This window comes from Anguilla rostrata, chromosome 5, assembly GCF_018555375.3.
Source record: "Anguilla rostrata isolate EN2019 chromosome 5, ASM1855537v3, whole genome shotgun sequence".
NCBI lineage: Eukaryota > Metazoa > Chordata > Actinopteri > Anguilliformes > Anguillidae > Anguilla > Anguilla rostrata.
In genome coordinates this window covers 55432949-55454237 of record NC_057937.1, presented here as the reverse complement: position 1 = coordinate 55454237, position 21289 = coordinate 55432949, and the positions used below count along the sequence as shown (strand labels likewise).

The following is a 21289-nucleotide window of genomic DNA, read 5'->3' as shown; positions in this document are numbered from 1 at the left end:
TGTGTGTTAATACAGTCACACACGCTCTGTGTGTTAATACAGTCACACACGCTCTGTGTGTTAATACAGTCACACACGCTCTGTGTGTTAATACAGTCACACGCTCTGTGTGTTAATACAGTCACACACGCTCTGTGTGTTAATACAGTCACACACGCTCTGTGTGTTAATACAGTCACACACGCTCTGTGTGTTAATACAGTCACACGCTCTGTGTGTTAATACAGTCACACGCTCTGTGTGTTAATACAGTCACACACGCTCTGTGTGTTAATACAGTCACACGCTCTGTGTGTTAATACAGTCACACACGCTCTGTGTGTTAATACAGTCACACACGCTCTGTGTGTTAATACAGTCACACGCTCTGTGTGTTAATACAGTCACACACGCTCTGTGTGTTAATACAGTCACACGCTCTGTGTGTTAATACAGTCACACGCTCTGTGTGTTAATACAGTCACACACGCTCTGTGTGTTAATACAGTCACACACGCTCTGTGTGTTAATACAGTCACACGCTCTGTGTGTTAATACAGTCACATGCTCTGTGTGTTAATACAGTCACACACGCTCTGTGTGTTAATACAGTCACCAGCTCTGTGTGTTAATACAGTCACACACGCTCTCTGTGTTAATACAGTCACACACGCTCTGTGTGTTAATACAGTCACACACGCTCTGTGTGTTAATACAGTCACACACGCTCTGTGTGTTAATACAGTCACACGCTCTGTGTGTTAATACAGTCACACACGCTCTGTGTGTTAATACAGGCACACACGGTCTGTGTGTTAATACAGCCGCACACGCTCTGTGTGTTAATACAGCCGCACACGCTCTGTGTGTTAATACAGTCACACACGCTCTGTGTGTTAATACAGTCACACCTGCTCTGTGTGTTAATACAGTCACATGCTCTGTGTGTTAATACAGTCACACACGCTCTGTGTGTTAATACTGATCCATTATTTAACTCCCCGTCCTGCTCCAGCCTCGGCACTCCTGGGTTCACACAGGGGTGGCTTTTGAGTTAAATTCAGATGGGAGGGCTCGTTTAGGGGGAAAACCTTTGAGAATGTGTGGAAAAGGAAACATAAAATATCTGTGTTGACCGTTGGACTGGCTTGTTCTCAGTCTTCTGATTGGCCGACTGGCGGTGTTATGGTGATTTGTTTGCCGACTGGTGGTGCTGCAGAGATGTTTGATTGACAGCTGTCCCTGAGCTCACCTGCCTCTGTGGCTCCTCCCTCCCCTCCAGGCCTCCCCCCCCCCCCTTGGTGAGAGGCACTTTAATCCTCCCGCTGATGTATAATTCATCCGCTCACGCCACCCCAGTGCTGCCGAGTTCAGGTTCCGCTCTGTCCCCGGAAACCCAACGCAGGACTCAGACCATTTCCCGCCAACCGCCCCCCGGCCGTAACTGTGTGGGCTGAATGTGAAAATGTGGGACGGGCCGTCGGTCTCCCGGGAGATCTCCCGTGCGGCGGGGCGATGGAACGTCGCCGGGCGTTGCGTGCGCGTGTTTCCCTCTTTCTTCCCCCCCCTCCTCCGTTGATCGCTCCGAGTTTTCGGGGGGGTCGGGTTTCTGTCGTCGTCGTTGTTTACGCCACAGCTTCATCGCATGCTTGCCAAATTGCCGTCCCGCCTCGGCCAAGAGCCCTTCAGGGATTGGCTGAGCTGCTCTCGGCCCGGAGGCCAGCTTGTTGACAGAACGCGGCTGGCGTTGGTGGGGCAGTAGACACGCAGCTCTGGGTGTGGCTCCTGGGTTCAGACCAGGCTCCTGTAGAGCCTGGCGCTCAGACAGGGCCCCTGGGGACCGTTGTGGGTACCCCTTGGGCTCCCGGGCCCGACTTAATGTACAGTGACTGTATATAGATTTGGGGAAATATTTCAGCATATTAAACTGCAGCTGTAACCCTTTGAAATTTGGATGGAGGTCCCGTGGATGGGCCTGGGTGGGGGTCCCTGGGTGGGGGTCCCTGGATGAGAAACGGTCGAGCGGCCCTGCTTCTGAGGCAGAACGCTGGCCGGGGGAGATCTGGCTCGCCTTTCCGCACGGATCACACACGCAGGCCCACAAAGGGCTGATTCTTCCTCTCCTCTCTCCGCGCCCGAAACGCTCTTTTTTTACAGCGGGAGGGAAGTGCGGACGCGATGTTTCCACGCATCCGACGGCGACTGAGCGTTTCGGGCAGGACCTTCTGCTCCTGCGGCGCGTGATAAATGTCTCGCTTTCTAATGTCAACATCTTAGCAGCTACGGCGTAGGAAACGGCCCGAACGCATTAGCCTCCAGCGCTCGGGGGGGGGGGGGGTCAGAGCTGGCAAGGGCCTGTCCTGATGCAGCCATGCTGTTTTAAAACAGGGTAAATTCAGTCTGTGTGTTTATATGGGGGGGGGGGGGGGGGGTGCCTGTTTATGTGGGTGTGTTTTTGTGTATGTGTATGTGTATGTGTGTGTGTGTGTGTGTGTGTGTGTGTGTGTATTTGTGTGTTTGTGTGCATGTACGTGTGTGTCTGTTTATGTGGGTGTGTGTGTTTGTGTGTGCCTGTTTATGTGGGTGTGTGTCTGTGTATCTGTGTGTGTGTTGTGTGCATGTACGTGTGTGTGTGTGTGTGTGTGTGTGTGCGCTCGTGCGTGGACTGGAAAACGAAGTCTTGTTTATCAGCACTTCATCACTGCGGCTGATTAAGCCCCGCCCCCTCCTCCCCGGGACTCTGTGCGCCGGTGGGGCGGCCTGCTCTTCCTCTCTCCTCTTCCTCTTGATCTCCTCGCGCTCCTCAGATCAGCGCGGCCTTTGATGCCGAGCCTCAGTGACAGTTTAAGTGCGTCTCCCAGCGGGATCTGACACGCTCCGTACTGTACTTAAAGAGCCGCGGTCCCCCCCCCCCCCGCAGCCCGCTCCCCTCCTCCTCCGCCGCGCCGCAGAGCATTCTGGGAGCCTGGCGTTTCTGACACGGTGGTGGTGCGGGGACGGTGAAAGACGGGAGGCGTGGAGCAGGAGTGGCCGTCTGCGCAGGCTCAGTCGCTTAATGGTTTTTTATTATTTTCTGCGTTTTTTTGGTAATTATGTAGATGGGAGGCGTTTAGCTCCCTGTAAATGTCACGCCCGTTTCCCGTCCGTTTCTCTGCCTCTCAGCTTCGCCCTCGTGCAGAAACCCCTGCGAACACCAGCCACCGCTCCATAAAGTTCCCGTGTAAAATCGCTGGGTTGCAGGATTAGGTCTTATTAAATCGGTGTAGTGCATGCTGGGAGAAGGTCAGCGCCATTTCGGAGTCTGGGAAACGTAGTGAGAGAGAGAGAGAGCGAGATGGGGAGGGTTCTTCTTTATTTTCAGCAGCGGTGTTAAATTATCCGGCAGTTTCCGTGGCATTGGTGGGGGGGGGGGGGGTGTGCTTAAATCTCCTCGCCGCTCTGACAGCCAGGAGACCCGCGGCTCTGTTTCGCGGAAGAGCAGAGCGCCAAACGTTTTCTGGTGAACTGATGAAAATGGCGGGCGGGCGGGCGATCAATGCAAAAGCAGGAATGACGCCGGCCTTCCGTCCGGTGGGGCGGGCGATTCGCTCAGAGCGGCCGCCCCGCGGTCTTCTGGAGCGCCGGTCCTCGACCTCGCCTTCGAGTTCACAGCGAACGCGGTCATCGTTCACTTGGTGGTCATGCGGCGTGACTCATCGTTCACTTGGTGGTCATGCGGCGCGACTTAGAGCGGCAGTTATCTCGACGCAATCTACATCTTAATCAATAACATGCGAGCCCTCGCCTCCGTCGTATGTACGAAATAATCCATTTTTCAGCTTGAATCTCCTCCCGCAGAAGGAGCAGACAGGCTAGTGCTAGCGCTTTGCTGGAATACTGTAGCGCTAGCCTTTTGTGCTTCGTTTTAATCACACGCAGTCAGAAATGTGGGGCTTTGCTGTGTGGTTCTGTCCATGACGGGGCATACAGAGGAGGGTGGAGAACCTAGACCGTGCCTGAAATGGGCTTTTATGCGACACTGAATTACCAGGTCTGTATCTGACTCAGCTTCATTGGCTATATGATTATTTATGCTGGAAAAAATGTTGTGTTACGATGGCTGGTTGTGTTTATTTTTGAGAGAGAGAGAGGAAGTACATTTTAAAGTTAATGGTAATGTGGTGAACGCCGTTGTCAGGGGCGCGTATGTGTGACCTCTGACCTCTGTAACGTGCCGTACGGCCGGGCCTGGCTCCTACTGCACGTCTGAGAGCCGGAGAGGGATGTGATGTCATACAGAAACGCTGCCCCTGGAGGGATGACCCAGTGTAGGCATTACTGCGTGTGTTTGCGTGCGTCTGTGTTTATTTGTGTCTGCGTGTGTGTCTGCACGTGCGTGTGTGTTTGTGTGTGTGTGCATTTGTGTGTGTGCATGTGTGTGTATTTGTGTGTTTGTGTGTGTGTGTGTGTATATTTGTGTGTATGTGTGTGCGTGTGTGCGTGCATGCTTGTGTGTGTGTGTATATATTTGTGTGTGTGTGTGTTTGTGTGTGAGAGAGAGAGGGTTTGAGAGAGAGCGAGAGTGACCGCCTAATGCAGAGCGATTCAGTTGCTATGGTGACAGAGTTGCATGGTGCGATATGTGTGTGTGCGCCTGTGCGAGTCCGCGCTCGGGCTGCAGCCCAAACCGCTTCTGTCACTCGGTCGGGCCGGCCAGCGGTGTGTAATGCTGCTGGGGGACCAGGCCGGTGCTCCCCGCCCATCGCTAACGGTTCGATTCTGTCTGTCCAGCGGCGTTAAAGACGGGCTTCTCAATGGAGGCCCGCGTTCCTGAGCTGGACACCGAACCTGAGCCCCCCCCACCCCCCCACTCCCCCCCCAGGGCGGTTTCCCAGGGCCTGTCACAGTGCGTGTAATTCCTGACATTAGCTCAGCTCCTGACTGTGGTGGGGGGGTTAAACAGCATGTAAAGACCCCCAATGAGAAGGTCTGTGAGAGTGAGCTAATCCCGCTCATCCCTGCCTGTCTTTTACGCTGCTCTCTCGCTTAGCAGGAGCTGGGTCACATAGCTGGAGTTTCTCCCCTCTGAGTCCAACCCTAAAGCTATTGTAAAGCTGGGTGTTTTCTTCTGGGGAGGGGGAGTGGGGGTTGGGTGCCCCTCGCCTGTGGGCGTGGCCCCAGAGCCCACAGTCAGGGTTCGAACGCGCTTGCTTTCAGTTCCCTGACCACCACAAACCCCCCCACGCCCCCCCCCCCCAGGCCAGACCCACGCATCCAGCGCCGTGGCGGTTCCCCCCCCCCCCCTTCCGTGATGGAGCGCCCCGATTACTCCACCGGCCATCTGCATTATTTTTATTAGCCGGGGGGGCAGATTGGCCTTGCCGCCCCCCCCCCCCCAGTGCGAGCGGTGTGTTGGATGATTAAATTAAGCCGGGCGCTTGGGGAAGCCCCCGCGTCTCTCTCTCTCTCTCCCGTGGCTCCACGCAGACCGCCTCTCTAAATTAATTACGTTTCCATTCAGGCCGAGCCCAGACGTCGGGCCCCGGGGCCCACGAGGAGTTCGGAGGGGCCCCGGGACGTGCTGCGGCCCCTCTCGCCGCCGGGGGCCAGGCGTTTGGCGGGACAGGCGTGCTCCGCTGGGGGTGCGGCAGTGAAAGATTCGCGCGCGCGCTCTGTGTCGATTTGCGTAACCGCAGGAAAGAGGCGGGCTTCAAAAACGTTTGTGTGCTCGTTCAGTCAGGCGCTCGGCAACAGCACCGCACAGCGCGATGACGCCGAGAGGCTTTCATTTCGACGCCCCCGCCCCCCACCTTCCTCCCCCCCCCCGCCGAGCTTCTCGGAGCGCGTTTAACACCCATCACAGGGTACCGCGAGGAAGCCTGGTTCACAGAGAGAGAGAGCGAGAGAGAGAGAGAGAGAGAGAGAGTGAGAGAGCGAGAGAGCGAGAGAGCGAGAGAGCGAGAGAGCGAGAGAGCGAGAGAGAGAGAGAGAGCGGCTGATTGGACGAATACAGCGGCGGCCCAGTTTACCGTGTGAAAATGGGCCGGTTTCAGAGAGACAGATCACGGCGGGTATTATTCCTGGGAGTGAGCGCGGGGAGAGGAAGTAACCCTGCGGGGGGTTCAGTAGTGTTCAGTGGTGTTCAGTAGTGTGCTCAGGCCGGCCCGTCCTGTTAGCAGGGCTCTCCACCGCTCCCATTTCAGCAGCATTTGCTCCTGATAATTGATGTGTGCTTCTGGAATAATGTATTTAGGAGCGCATCTGCTAATTGAGATGCATTGGTGTGCTCCTGAAACATGTGCTCCTTGGTAAAAATGTTAGCATAGAGCCCTGGGTAACACAGCTTGACTGTGCACTTGCTCGTTGTGGGGAATTTTGGAATAATGTCAATTCGCAGACACCTCCTGAATGCTGTTTCATTAATTTACAGAGGTGATCCATTATCCAAGGCGACCTTTATGACTTACATTTTATCTTCAGCTAGAAAATACCCTAACAACACGTTTCACCAACGCTACAGCACGAGTTTCTCCCACGCGATTAAAATCTGAAACCTTTTTTTGTGTACAGGTCTGTGCTCCTAACCACACACACAGACCCTACGATCAGCACCGTTGGTAAACAGACTCCGGTCCTAAACCACACAGAGTTTATTTCCTCCGCTGTTGTGCCAGCCGGTGGGCTAATGGCCGATGGACACTCTGAAAGAGAGCATCGGCGGCGTTCAGCGTTTCCAGTGCCGCAGGGTACGGACGCCATTTCCGGCGCTCTCTCTCCGCCCCGTGTAAACAGAGTCCTCCAGGTGCAGGGCTGGATGTGACCAAGGCCCCCGCAGAGCTCGTTGAGTGTGCGGTCCGTGTGCGGTATTGTTGTGCTACCGCACGCTGAGCTAGCCGCTGAGCGGTTTTTATGCATTTATTTTATTTTCCTTTTGCTTGAGATGTGCAGCGTGTGACCGGGGACTGAATTCCTCTCAGAACTCTGTGCCCTGTTCCTGTTCCCGCTCCTTTCTGTCCTTCGCTGGTGTTTTTTGTCCTTGCCTGGGCGTGTGACTGGGCCGCCGCTGAAGGTCGCGGAGCTCGGCGACGGGCTCGCCCGTCCGGTGAGAAGGGCCCTCTGGGTGTTCCGCTGGACTGCGGCGCTGGGGGTTTTAAGCGCGCCTGTGGGTCGGCGTTTTGGGTGCGGCCGGTCGGAGCCGTGGTGGTGAGGTCATCAGCCTGTAGTGCGTGATGATGTGCGGTGAGCTTCTCTGTTCGTGCTCAGCTGAGGGGGCGCTGGAGGGGGTGGGGGGTGGGGGACTCGGAGGGGCGCTGTGGGGGTGTGGGTCAGTGCGGGGGGCTGGAAGGGCGCGTAGGAGCCGGGGCCTTGCCGGAAGGGCGGGTTGGGGTTGGGGTTGGGGTTGGGGTGGGTTCGGGCGGGGTTGGGGTTGGGGTTGGGTTGGGGTTGGGGTTCGGGGCGGGTTGGGGTTGGGGTTGGGGTTGGGGTTCGGCGCGGGGCGGGCGGGGTCTCGTGTGCAGAGTGGCAGTTTTTTCCGGCTGCGGCAGAGCGCCACGCCTTCCCCTGGCTGCTCCTCCAGAACACGTGCGCCAATCAGCTGTCGCTAGGCAACAGGCCCTGAATGTGTATTATTGTGGCTGTATGTCATACACCCCCCCCCCCAAAACACACACGTACACGCACGCGCACTCACAAGCACGCACACACACACACACACACACACACACACGTGCATGCGCGCACACACACACACACACGTACACATCCGCGCACACACTGCTGTTTCTCTCATATCCGCAGCAGAGGCAGCAGGATCTGATCTTGCAGTATGCGGTGGGGAGAAAACGCGAGCAGAAAAAGTGAGGCTGGTGGGAAGAGGGAGGGGAGAGAGAGAGAAAGCAGGAGGGAGGAGAAGGAGGAGGAAGGAGGGATGGGTGGGAGAAGGGAGGAAGGGGCTTTGTGGGTGGCAGGGCGGGTGTGGGGTGGAGGAAATTGGGGCGGATGTGGATTATCAGGGGAAGCCATCTCCCTTCCATGGTAAGTTAGGCTTGCGGAGGACATAATACACACACAGACCCTGCAGCAGAGCTCCCACATCGCCGGCCACAGCCACGCAGCTGCAGTTATAGTCTCGCATCGCTGGTCACAGTCACGCAGCTGCAGTTATAGTCTCGCATCGCTGGTCACAGTCACGCAGCTGCAGTTATAGTCTCGCATCGCTGGTCACAGCCACGCAGCTGCAGTCACAGCCACGCAGCTGCAGTCACAGTCACGCAGCTGTAGTCACAGCCACGCAGCTGCAGTCACAGTCACGCAGCTGCAGTTACAGTCACGCATCTGTGGTAACATTCATGCAGCTGCAGTCACAGTCACACAGCTGCAGTCACAGTCACGCAGCTGCAGTCACAGTCACACAACTGCAGTTATAGTCTCGCATCGCTGGTCACAGTCACGCAGCTGCAGTCACAGCCACGCAGCTGCAGTCACAGTCACGCAGCTGCAGTCACAGTCACGCAGCTGCAGTCACAGCCACGCAGCTGCAGTCACAGCCACGCAGCTGCAGTCATGGTCCGGTCATAGTCATAGTCCCAGGTCACAGTCACGGGGCCACCATGCACAGGACCTGCCCCCTGCTCTGTTTATTATGGGCTGTAATGTGTTTGAGCAGAGCAGGAGAGGGAGACGGAGGCCCGTGCAGGACGCAGTGTACAGCCCTTATTAAAACACCCGTCACACTCCCTCTGCACCTGCCGCATCAGCTCTCTCCCCCCTCTGCCACACACCACCGCACACCTGCATGTGGCAATCAGGCGTGTGGCCCACCCCTCTGTTCTTTTCTCTTGTGTGTCTGTCGGTTAGACTTTTGTCTCTCACTCTCCCTCCTCTCCTCTCCTCTCTCTCTCTCTCTCTCTCCCCTCTTTTTCCACTCCCCTCTCGTACGCCAGTCATGTCTGTTTAATGTCTTCTTTGTGTGGAGATCTGCTTCGTGTGTGAGAAGTGTGAGGTGTGTGTGTGGAGAGAGGTGTGTGTGTGTGTGTGAGAGAGTGTGAGTGTGTGTGTGTGAGAGAGTGTGTGTGTTGTGTGAGAGAGAGAGAGTGTGTGCGTGTGTGTGTGTGTGTGTGTGTGTGAGAGTGTGTGTGGTGTGTGTGTGTGTGTGAGGGTGTGTGTGTGTGTGTGTGAGAGAGGTGTGTGTGTGTGAGAGTGTGTGTGTGTGTGTGTGTGTGTGTGTGTGTGAGATGTGTGTTTGTGTGTGTGTGTGTGTGTGAGAGAGAGTGTGTGTGTGAGAGAGTGTGTGTGTGTGTGTGTGTGTGTCTCTGGTCTTAGTCCCGGCCCCGCTCCAGCGGCGGGCCGCTTGTTTGTCCCCCCCCCGGCTCAAAGGGGGTTCTAATGAAACGCATTTGCGCGGGTCGCGGGGCCTCGGCGCCCGGCCCGGCCCGGTTGCCTGGATACGGAGCGGGCCCAGCTGGCTGTCCGCGGCGGCGTATTTGCACACCAAACAGCGGCTGCCGCTCGGCGCTCATATGAAATGTAAATAGGCCGGGATCGGGCCGCTAGCAGGGCCGCCGCCATGATGAAGCGCTGCCTCTCCTGTGTGCCTCTAACCTGCACCCAGTCACACACTGCAGGGGGGCCCTCACCCTCACCTTCCTCTCGGACCGTAGGGGTGTGTGTGTGTGTGTGTCTTTGTGTATGTTTGTGTGTGTGTGAGTGTGTGCTTGCCTGTGTATGTGTGTATGTTTGTGTGTGTGTGTGTGTGTGCATGCGTACGTGTGTGCTCGCCTGTTTGTGTGTGTGCGCGTGCTTGCCTCTGTGTGTGTGTGTGTGTGTGTGTGTGTGTGTGTGTGTGTGTGTGTGTGTGTGTGTGTGTGTGTGTGTGTGTGTGTGTGTGTGTGTGTGTGAGAGTGAGTGTGTGTGTGATCACATCACAAGCTCAAAGTGCATTGTCCAGACCAGGCTGCACTGGGGCAGGGCTGTAGCCCTACAGTGAGCCAGGCTAGCCCTGCCGCCTCTGTCCCGCTCCTCTGTAATGACGCACTTCCCCCCTCGCCCCCCTAAAGCAGGGTGGCCTGTTTAAACGGGACCGCGCCCTGCAGATATTCTGGGGCTTCCTTCCCTTCGCCGTCGGCCTCGTTCCTTCCAAGGTCACAGGGAGGAGCTGGCGGATCTTTCCGGAGCCTCGGTCAGCTGGCGTGCACGCGCAGCGGGGTCCTGGTGCGTGCGCCTGCCCCCCCAAATCCCCCCCCCCCCCACGCCCCAGGCCTGGGTTCAGCGAGGACCGAGAGCGGGCGCGTGCGCATGCCACGTCCCGGGCCGCCGGGAGGGAAGGTGCTTTCCCACCGCGCTACGCTACGCCGCGCCGCGCCGCTCACAAACACCGATTAGCCCGTCACATGGTGCGCCGCCGCGCGCTATAAAAAGGCCCCTGCTCCCGCGGTGGAAAAACTTAACCCGCGGCGGGTTGTCACGGCGACGGCGACGGCGGCGACGGCGCGCGCCCGCTCCGCTCCGCCCCCCAGCGCCCGAGGCCAGAGCTGATAAAAGCCCCCCCGGTTTTCCCCTATTTTCCCTGCGCTCCCTTCCCAGCGCACACGCGGAACAGGGACTTTCTCACAGCGTGTTTTCGTCTGTCTGGGCTCTGGTTGTGCATTAACCCCGAGCTGCCAGGAGGACTGCCCGTAAAAAGGGTCCCAAAATAACCGGCCCCGCGGACAACTGCAACCTTTCCATTGATTAAAAATACACAGCCCTGCGCTGGCTGGGATACGACCCCTGTAGACGTGGGCGGTTCTGGGAACAATCTTACCATCTGAGGATTTTTTCACATTTTTTTGGGTTGCTTAGTTTTGGTTTCCGAATACCAATGAGAAACCTAGCGAAAGCCTCACTCAGACACCACAGTCAAGCTGAGTGGAGATTGATCTGAGCCAATCAGAGCATCAGCCTGATTACGCCCCGACCTGCCCCCCCACCCTGGGGATCGGGTCTTGGCAGGGGTGTGTTCCGGTGCACTGTGTGGCATTTCGCTGTGAAGCTGGCATCTGGGCGGGTCCTCTCCAGGGGACAGGGAGGGGCAGGGCGCAGGCTTTAGCCCTGTTAGTTTGGGAGTCGCGGGCGAGCGAGCGAGCGAGCGACCTCGGCGCTGCCCCGGCGGTTCATGCGTTCTCAATGTCACGTCACGTTAGCTTTTCGCCGGCGTGGGGTTGAGAACGCTGCTGCTGCAGGGGTCGGGCAGGGGTCACTTCAGCCCAGACCCAGGGATAGCTACCGCGGCTAATGAGCTACCCCACTCGCACAGCGCCTTCCCCACCGTTCATCAGCTGCAGGAACGATGGAAGGAGGCTGGAAGCACGTTTCAGGGTGTTAGCTTTATAAGTGTATATGTTTATTCCAAGTTATACGGTTGTTTTCTTTGCTTTCGCTGGCTATCGTTTCCAAGCGGCGCCGTTATAATGGAGACGCGGCTTGGTTTTGGAACGGCAGTTGGCGGTTCCTGTTTGACAGCTGGGCTTGGCTGGGCGGGGTTGGCGGGGTTGGCGGGGCGGCCGGCTGGCTCGATTGCACAGTGTAGCGCTGGGCAGTAACAGGTGTGCATTTTAAAAAAATGAATGAATGCTACAACTCTGCGGCAGCTTCAGTGTTTGGGAGAGAAACTCTTGGGTCAGACACGTTCTCCGGAAGAGATGCATTCAGCTGGGGTGGGGAAGGGGAGCAGAGTGGGCATTTTGAGTGACAGGCCGCAGAGATCTTGGGGAAGGGGAGCAGAGTGGGCATTTTGAGTGACAGGCCGCAGAGGTCTTGGGGAAGGGGAGCAGAGTGGGCATTTTGAGTGACAGGCCGCAGAGATCTTGGGGAAGGGGAGCAGAGTGGGCATTTTGAGTGACAGGCCGCAGAGATCTTGGGGAAGGGGAGCAGAGTGGGCATTTTGAGTGACAGGCCGCAGAGGTCTTGGGGAAGGGGAGCAGAGTGGGCATTTTGAGCGACAGGCCGCAGAGATCTTGGGGAAGGGGAGCAGAGTGGGCATTTTGAGCGACAGGCCGCAGAGATCTTGGGGAAGGGGAGCAGAGTGGGCATTTTGAGTGACAGGCCGCAGAGGTCTTGGGGAAGTGGAGCAGAGTGGGCATTTTGAGCGACAGGCCGCAGAGATCTTGGGGAAGGGGAGCAGAGTGGGCATTTTGAGTGACAGGCCGCAGAGATCTTGGGGAAGGGGAGCAGAGTGGGCATTTTGAGCGACAGGCCGCAGAGGTCTTGGGGAAGGGAGCAGGGTGGGCATTTTGAGCGACAGGCCGCAGAGATCTTGGGGAAGGGAGCAGAGTGGGCATTTTGAGTGACAGGCCGCAGAGATCTTGGGGAAGGGGAGCAGAGTGGGCATTTTGAGCGACAGGCCGCAGAGGTCTTGGGGAAGGGGAGCAGAGTGGGCATTTTGAGTGACAGGCCGCAGAGATCTTGGGGAAGGGGAGCAGAGTGGGCATTTTGAGCGACAGGCCGCAGAGGTCTTGGGGAAGGGGAGCAGAGTGGGCATTTTGAGTGACAGGCCGCAGAGATCTTGGGTCTTACCAGCAGTCGCTTGGAAGGGGAGCAGCTGACATCATCCCACTGCCTTGAGTGCACTGTTCTGGGATCAGTCTCCCCGACCGCCTCTCGGCTGACAGGCTGCCGCAGAAAGGCTGGGAAAGTTTGGCTCCGTTCTTCGCTGAGCCATTGTGTCAGGAAAAGACCCCGCTAATGTTTGCCAACCTGTCTGCCGTTGGAAAAGTAAACCATGTGGTGACGGAGCACGCCTGCGACTCACCCGGGACCCCCCCCCCGGGGCCGCATTCCCCTCGCCCAACCAATCGGAAAGGCTGGTGCAGGGGCGTTCCGCTCAGCTGACCAATGAGGAGGGCAGAAACGGGCAGCCTGTGAGGGAGGCTCTGGCGCAGATGCTCCCCTCTTTCTGCAGAGCCCCAGTAAACAGTGGACCCCAGGGGAGCCCGGATCATGTGACCCCACAGGGGAGCCGGCCTCACTTGGGATTCCTCCCAGATGGAGCACATGGAGAGTTCTGAGGAGTCCTTTGGGGCGGGGGGGGGGGGAGTGGAGGGGGGGTGTTTTTCACTCCAGCAGAAGCCTGAATGGCGTTGGGTGTAGCGGCTACTTCTGCCGTCTGCCGTTTCTCATTTGTGATTTCTCCCTTGTGCTGCAAGCTCTCATTTCGCCAAGCTTCACTCCAAGTCTGCCCAGACTGCACTTCAGGAAGATGAGAGAAAGGTGGACAGACTGTTCAGACAGACACACACACACACACACTCTCTCACATGCACACACACACATACAGACGCACGCACGCACACCTCGACACCCACACGAACACTCCCCACACACACTCGCTCACCAGCACAGACACACACACACACGCACACTCCCCACACACACTCGCTCACCAGCACAGACACACACACACCGCACACTCCCCACAACTCGCCTCACCAGCACAGAACACACACACACGCACACTCCCCACACACACTCGCTCACCAGCACAGACACACACACGCACACTCCCCACACACACTCGCTCACCAGCACAGACACACACACACACGCACACTCCCCACACACACTCGCTCACCAGCACAGACACACACACGCATGATCATTTGCCCTTTGCACCTCCCCATTGGAGGCAGATGTCTGATGTTCATTGACAGATTCTCTGTGCCATGCTGTGCCATGCTCTCCTATGAAGAGGGGCTGGCTGCATGTGTGTGATGGTACTGTGTGCTTGTATGTGCTGATCGCTGATTGTGTGGGGATAGTTTGATGAGGGGAAAGCGGGGGGGGGGGGTCCCGTCCTGGCTTTGCCTGTTACCCCTCTGGGACCCCCTTCCTCTTCAGTTCCCCTGGGGAGATTTAAAGAGGGGAACTCAACATCCTCTTCAGCTTCGGTTGTGAACCTTACAGAGGGGTCTGAAACGCTAACCTGATCTTATTCACCTGAATTTATTCTGCTGGTGCTCACCGTGGCTGTTTGTGTGAGTGTCTCTGAGTTAGAGATTCGGAGCTTTCCGGGACGTTCCTCGGCCGAGCCCCCCAGGTTCGGCCCTCGCCCCCCGCCTGTCAGCGTGAGAGTGAGGAGTGGGCGTGCCCGGGCAGCGCAGTGCGTCTCGCCTCCCTGTGCTGGGCCTCGTGAGAGAAGGCCTGCGTTTCCACCGCGCGCTGGGCTCTGCGATATAAATAGCCGTCTTTGAATAGGAGAGCTGCTGGGGGGGTGGGGAGGGGTGCAGGGGTGGGTGCGGGGGGGTGTGGCGCCAGGGCAGTGTAGAGTGCCAGCGTTCGTTCGTTGGGAAGGGCCGGGAAAGGGGGGGTGGTGAGGGGGGGGGAGGGGGGTAGTCTGACAGCCGCTGGTCTCTGGCCTAGCCCAGCACAGCGCTCTGGAGGGAATGCATTATAGATGGGGAAATATTAAGGAACTCTTTACATATCATTTATTCATGTTCCTCTGAAGCGCCCCTGCGCTGTGCGGGAGCTTGGTTTTTTCTTTTTCTTCCCCCTCCTCTTTTCCCTGCTCTCTGAAGGAGGGAGAAGCAGTTTTGGAAAAAGAAGCAGGTGAGGAGTGGGGGGGGGGGCTGTGCGATCCTGTCACCGTGCCCCCCATCCTCCTTTTCTTTTCAAAAGCAGGCGCACTGCAATCTTACATCTTCCTTTGCCGTTCACCCCACCCCCCGTCCTGTCCCTGCTCTCCCTTTTAATGGAAATCCCCCAGCTAGAGGGGGTCAGCTGGTCTGTGTCTACCCTCCCCCTGACAGCGTCGGGCCAGGAGTAGCATGTGATACCACACACACACACACACACACGCTCACGCACACGTGCACAGAAATACAACCCCAGCCGGGGCAGGCGGTACGGGCCTGTGTCCTTCGGGTCTCACACCATTTCATTCATCTGTGCCTGGCTGTCTGGTCACAGTCGCGTTTGTGCTCGAGTGGAGGGGGATTAATATGAACCGAAGGGTTGCCTGGATACATAAGCCAAAGTGCTTCATTTTATAAACGCAGGCTTGGATATCAGAGCAGTGAGATCTACGTGCCCCCCCATCACCCCCCCCCCGTTTTTGTTTTCCAGCCCAAGCTTTTCCTTAGTTTAAATATAACATCACGCTATCAGCGTGTCAAATGTGGCTTCAGGGGGGGAAAAAAGCACCCAGATTAGGTACCGTTTTTGTTTTTGCTCTACGCTGAACTCCCTGTGGCAGACGGCATTGAAGGCCTGAATTTGAGGGTGTGGGATTTGGCGTTTGGGTTTGATTCTGTGAAAATGGGGGAGCACTGTTCCTAGTGTTAAACCGGGGAAACCGGGGTTATGGAAGGGCATTTCGAGTTGAGTATGTTAACCCCTCTCTCTCTCTCTCTCTCTCTCTCCCCCCGGCAGACGGTCGATGACGACGCGATGGAAGCGTGAATGAGGTTTGGCGCGGTGAGAGCTGAACGATGCCCAAAAGTGGGGGTCCTAAAACGCCCCAGCTGGAGGATTTCTCACTCAACACCGACATGGTGGAGAAGCAGGCGGGGAAGAAGGTAAGCTCCGCCCCCCGTTCACCCCGCCCGCCCCTTTCTGTGTTCTGCCCGCTGCGGACACTCGGCCCCTTGCTAATACCACTGGGATATCACTGGTTTGCAGTGTGGACAGCTGTGACTCAGTATGGACGTGCTATGACTCAGTATGGATGTGCTGTGTCTCTGTATGGACATGCTATGACTCAGTATGGAGATGCTATTACTAAGTCGGGACATGCTGTGATTCCATATGGACAGTTGTGACTCTGTATGGACAGTTGTGACTCTGTATGGGCAGCTGTGTCTCTGTATGGACAGCTGTGATTCCATATGGACAGCTGTGACTCTGTATGGACAGCTGTGATTCCATATGGACAGTTGTGACTCTGTATGGACATGCTATGACTCTGTATGGACATGCTGTGACTCTGTATGGACAGCTGTGACTCTGTATGGACAGTTGTGACTCTGTATAGACATGCTGTGACTGTATGGACAGCTGTGTCTCTGTATAGACATGCTGTGACTGTATGGACATGCTGTGACTCTGTATAGACAGCTGTGTCTCTGTATGGACAGCTGTGACTCTGTATGGACAGCTGTGATTCCATATGGACAGTTGTGACTCTGTATGGACAGCTGTGACTCTGTATGGACATGCTGTGACTCTGTATAGACAGCTGTGTCTCTGTGTGGACAGCTGTGACTCTGTATGGACATGCTGTGACTGTATGGACATGCTGTGACTCTGTATAGACAGCTGTGTCTCTGTGTGGACAGCTGTGACTCTGTATGGACAGCTGTGTCTCTGTGTGGACAGCTGTGACTGTATGGACATGCTGTGACTGGATGGACGTGCTGTGACTCTGGATGGACGTGCTGTGACTGGATGGACATGCTGTGATTCTGTATGGACGTGCTGTGACTCTGGATGGACATGCTGTGACTCTATATGGCCATGCTGTGACTCTATATGGACATGCTGTGACTCTGGATGGACATGCTGTGACTCTGTATGGACATGCTGTGATTCTGTATGGACGTGCTGTGACTCTGGATGGACGTGCTGTGACTCTGGATGGACATGCTGTGACTCTATATGGCCATGCTGTGACTCTATATGGACATGCTGTGACTCTGGATGGACATGCTGTGACTCTGCATAGACATGCTGTGACTCTGGAACACAGGTCAAACATCACCTCGGTCAGATCGTGGTGTCGTGGTGATGCGTTTGAGCAGGACAGGTGTTATTCTGGAGCCGCCACTGAGCGCTGCTCAGTCCTGATGCTCAGTGGTGCAGAGACCGTTAATGCGGAGGAGAGAGAGACTGTTCCTCTGTAGCCGTGGAGGTCGAGCTCAGTCTGTGTTCAGAATGGCTGTAAACTCTCCGCTCTGTCTCTCTCTGTTCTCTCCTCTTCTCCCGCTCGTCTGTGCTGGCTTTCACAGAAACTCTCACTCTCCTGTCCTCTCTCTCACTCCTTGTGCGTTTACACACTCGCTCTCTCCTGTCCTCTCTCACTCTTTCGCATCGGGTCCTCAGCTGGATCAGGCCAGGCCTTTTATTTTCTGTCAAGCGCGAGCTTCATTTTTCCTTTAAGGCCGTGAGTGCAAGCGAAGAGAAACCAGGAAAATGGGGGTTCAGCCATTAGATAGAAAAAAAGAAAAAGGAAAAAACAGACGTGAACACTTCAGCCTTAGGAAGAGCTCTGCTTCCTGGAGGTCTCAGACCCGCTCATTCATACCCTGCCTAAACAACCCCAGGCTCTCAGTGCACCTTGTATACACATTCAGCTCTATCTGTGGCTCTGTGGATGGAATAGAAGGAGCACATCTCAGATGCATCCTGGGTGTAGATGTGTTATTGTCATGTCCAGTAGTATGCTTTTTCTGCACATTTAGCTAGCTAAAGGTAGCTGCATACATTTATGTGCCACTGTACCTCATATTTTACTGCCTGCAAATTGAAAATAGCATAACAATTTGCTTCCAGATAATTTTGGCAGCCATGACTGTGGGCAAACGAGGCATAAACAATTGTTCCGTCTATATTAAAACCAGCAGGGTGCGTGTTGGTCATTATTAGTATGCACGGTTTAGTTTTATCATGAAGCCATTCTGTCAGCTGCTTATCAGGACGGTAAAGAGGTGTGTCTGCCCAATAGTGAGCTCTGAGTGGGTGACACTGCGCAAATGGGCGGAGCTACCGTAACCGTATGTGCAAACGCCGATTTTCCACCAATCATCATATTTTGCTGTGAAGTGCCGAACTATTTGATTGGTTCGGACGAGTCGGTGATTAACAGTTGATTGGAATACCACCGAAATGCGAGGTCCGGGGAACAGTGGACTACCCAGTTTTAAAAAAATAAATAAATAAATAGAAGCGATTTTGCTTTAAAACATTTTTTGTTGTTGTTGTATGGAGTAGCTGGGCGGGAGCGGGGCCTGTGACGTTGGCGGGGAGATGGGTTTTGTTCCGCAGCCTTTTTGGGGCGGGCTGTAGAGATGATTATTTGTTCTGCTGTTGCATAAGCTGCTCTCTGAGAGAATGTGGCTCCACTGTTCATCTCAGCCGGGGGAATGAAAGGGCCTGTACTGCACCGCGGCCTTCATCACGAATGGCAACTCAAAAGAACTCTCCCTCCCTCCCACCCCTCCCCCTCTCCCTCCCTCCCCCTTTCTCTCTTTTGCATGCTCTCCTTTTGTCACTTACTCATTCTCTCTTTCACTTTTTTCCTTCACCCACTGTCTCACTGTTTCACTTTGTCCTCTCTCTGTGCTCTCTCTCTCTCTCTGTCTCTCTTACTCTCTCTCTCCCCCCCTTTCTGTCTCTTTTATGTGTTCAACAATGAGCAGGTAGAGAGCTGTTCTCTTATCTGTAAGATTTGAGCCTTATCGGAACATCAGCACTCCCTGTAATGCCACCGCACAACAATGTCTTCAGCTTTAAATCTCTCTGGGATTACAGGAGTGCTTTTGTTTGAAGGTGTGTGGTCTGCGTTCGCTCATTTTGCCTTGTGCTGAAAATCAGGGTAATAATATTCTTCTGTTGCCTGCATTGTCATTGCGTGACAGGCTCGGCTACCTTAAACTGGTCTTGCAGATCGCTTTGAGAAAAAAACGCCTCCGTATCGAATTGTAGAAGCATTTGGTTTCCATAATAGAGAAAGTACAATTTCAGATAATTTGATTTTCAAATACTCTTTGCCTCCCAAGACTGCGTTTCGAGTCTCCAGACCGCACTGTGAAAGTATGCAGCTGCAGTTTTGTGTTTAACCCTGGAGCTGTACCCCTGTACAGACTGGCCTGTGTTCAGTCACACGCTCTGCCCCCCCCCCCTGTGTCCTGACCTTTTAACACTGAGCGGTGTTGTGGTGTGAGCGACACGGCCTGGGGTGTGTCTCTGGACCGGTGGGCGTGGCACAGATAGCAGAGTAGAGATTGGTGTTTTAGTGGCGCTCTGCTTGTCTGTCTCTCTGTCTGTCTGTCTGTCTGTGTGCATGTGTGTCTGTCTGTCTCTGTCTGTCTGTCTGTGTGCATGTGTGTCTGTGTGTCTGTCTGTAGGCATGTGTGTCTGTCTGTCTCTGTCTGTCTGTCTGTGTGCATGTGTGTCTGTGTGTCTGTCTGTAGGCATGTGTGTCTGTCTGTCTCTGTCTGTCTGTCTGTGTGCATGTGTGTCTGTGTGTCTGTCTGTAGGCATGTGTGTCTGTCTGTCTCTGTCTGTCTGTCTGTGTGCATGTGTGTCTGTGTGTCTGTCTGTAGGCATGTGTGTCTGTCTGTCTGTCTGTCTGTGTGCATGTGTGTCTGTCTGTCTCTGTCTGTCTGTGTGCATGCATGTGTGTCTGTCTGTGGCTGAAGCATACAGGCGAGAGCTCTGTGCAGGGCAGCTGCAGCAGCAGTGTCTATGTACAGCATTCCGAGCCGGATTGCATCAGACGTGGGGGGGGGGGGGAGGGGCTGAGGCGTTGCTAGGAGACCTGTAAACATGAAGGTGGCTTTGAAGCAGAGTGGTGGCTCACTGCTGTCATTATAACAGCCTCTCTCTCCCTCCGAAGCCTGGCTGTGTGTGTGTGTGTGTGCGCGCGCGTGTGCCTGCATGTGCCTGCATGTGCGTGTGTTCATATTCCCCTGTCCCTCCCCCTCTCTTACTGTACCAAGCACAGCAGCGAGGAACAGGAAGAGAGAGGGCTGTGCGCAGTGACATCATAGTCTCATGACTGACCACGGAGCCCAGTGCTCAGTCTCTATCTCCCGTGCTCTCTCTCTCTCTCTCTCTCCCCCTCTCTCTTTCTTTCTTGCTGTGTCTCTCTCCCCCACGCTCCCTCTTGTGCTCTCTCAGTAGGGGGGAGGAAGAAGAGAGGGGGCAGACCCTCTGCTTTCTCCTGCCTGTTACTCCTCCAAATTCTGCACCTCAGCAATATCCTTCCTTTCGAATCCGCATTGTAACACATGCTTTAGCTCAAACAACTCTGTAATTATTACCCTACATTATCACCCTTGTTTGTGTGCCAAGACCTCTGCTGGCATCTTATGGAAGCAGACCCCGCTGTCAGAACATTAAATAAAGGAGTTTGCGTGAGTTTGGGTATCTCAGGCTCGTAACGTTGCTTGGTCATTTCGTCATTTTCCTTGTTAAGATCTCGGCCTGTCAGAGTGCCTAATGGTTGATCAAAGTGCGAAATTAATCAGCGGTTTGATGGCCTGGTCGTGGTCGTTCAGAGGGAACCAGGGGGCGTTTCTTTGCTTCAGATACCCTCCCGCCCGCTGCCCCCCCCCCCCCCCAATCCCCCGAACCTTCTGATAGGCTGAAGGCCCGATATGTGCTCCCATGTTTCTGGCCTCCAGGAGCACCAGGCTGTTGAGTCAGCTGCTGTAACCCAAGCTGGAGCTCTCTGAGTCGATGGGTCCCGGCTGTGCAGTTTTCCCAGTTTTGGGGGTTTGATGGATTCCAGTCGCGGGGCACCCCAGAGCCTGGACCCTGCAGCTTGCCTGTGGCATGGACTGAGTGGAAATTCCGTGGGAAAAGTGGCCTTCCACTGGATATCCCTGTAGCAGCATTCCACCGACATCAGTGTTACGACTGGGACACTGCACATGGACTGTGTCCTCCCTGCAATGGACTTCCCAGCACACTGACTCTGACTCGTTTCTCTGCAAATGCTGACTGTGTCCTCTCTGCACATGGACTGTGTCCTCTCTGCACATGGACTGTGTCCTCTCCCTGCTCACTGACTCCTGACTGTGTCCTCTCTCTGCACACTGACTCCTGACTGTGTCCTCTCCCTGCACACTGACTCCTGACTGTGTCCTCTCCCTGCACACTGACTCCTGACTGTGTCCTCTCCCTGCACACTGACTCCTGACTGTGTCCTCTCCCTGCACACTGACTCCTGACTGTGTTTTCTCCCTGCAAACTGACTCCTGACTGTGTTTTCTCCCTGCAAACTGACTCCTGACTGTGTCCTCTCCCTGCTCACTGACTCCTGTCTGTGTCCTTTCCCTGCACACTGACTCCTGACAGTGTCCTCTCCCTGCACACTGACTCCTGACTGTGTCCTCTCTCCTGCACACTGACTCCTGACTGTGTCCTCTCCTGCACACTGACTCCTGACTGTGTCCTTTCCTAACGACTCCGACTTTTCCTTCTGCAAACTTTCTCTGACTGTGTCCTCTCTCCTGCACACTGACTCCTGACTGTGTCCTCTCCCTGCACACTGACTCCTGACTGTGTCCTTTCCCTGCAAACTGACTCCTGACTGTGTCCTTTCCTGCAAACTTACTCCTGACTGTGTCCTCTC

At 55.4% G+C, this 21289-nt stretch overlaps 1 protein-coding gene across 1 annotated transcript in view; it reads left to right on the top strand.

Moving 5' to 3' along the window:
* ankrd11 (ankyrin repeat domain 11) overlaps positions 1-21289 on the top strand; it is a 117712-nt gene that overhangs the window by 67390 nt on the left and 29033 nt on the right. Inside the window, exon 3 of the mRNA XM_064337255.1 lies at positions 15364-15509. Within this exon, the coding sequence (XP_064193325.1) occupies positions 15423-15509 (87 nt within the window). The 5' untranslated portion in view covers positions 15364-15422. The remainder of the gene's footprint in view (positions 1-15363; positions 15510-21289) is intronic.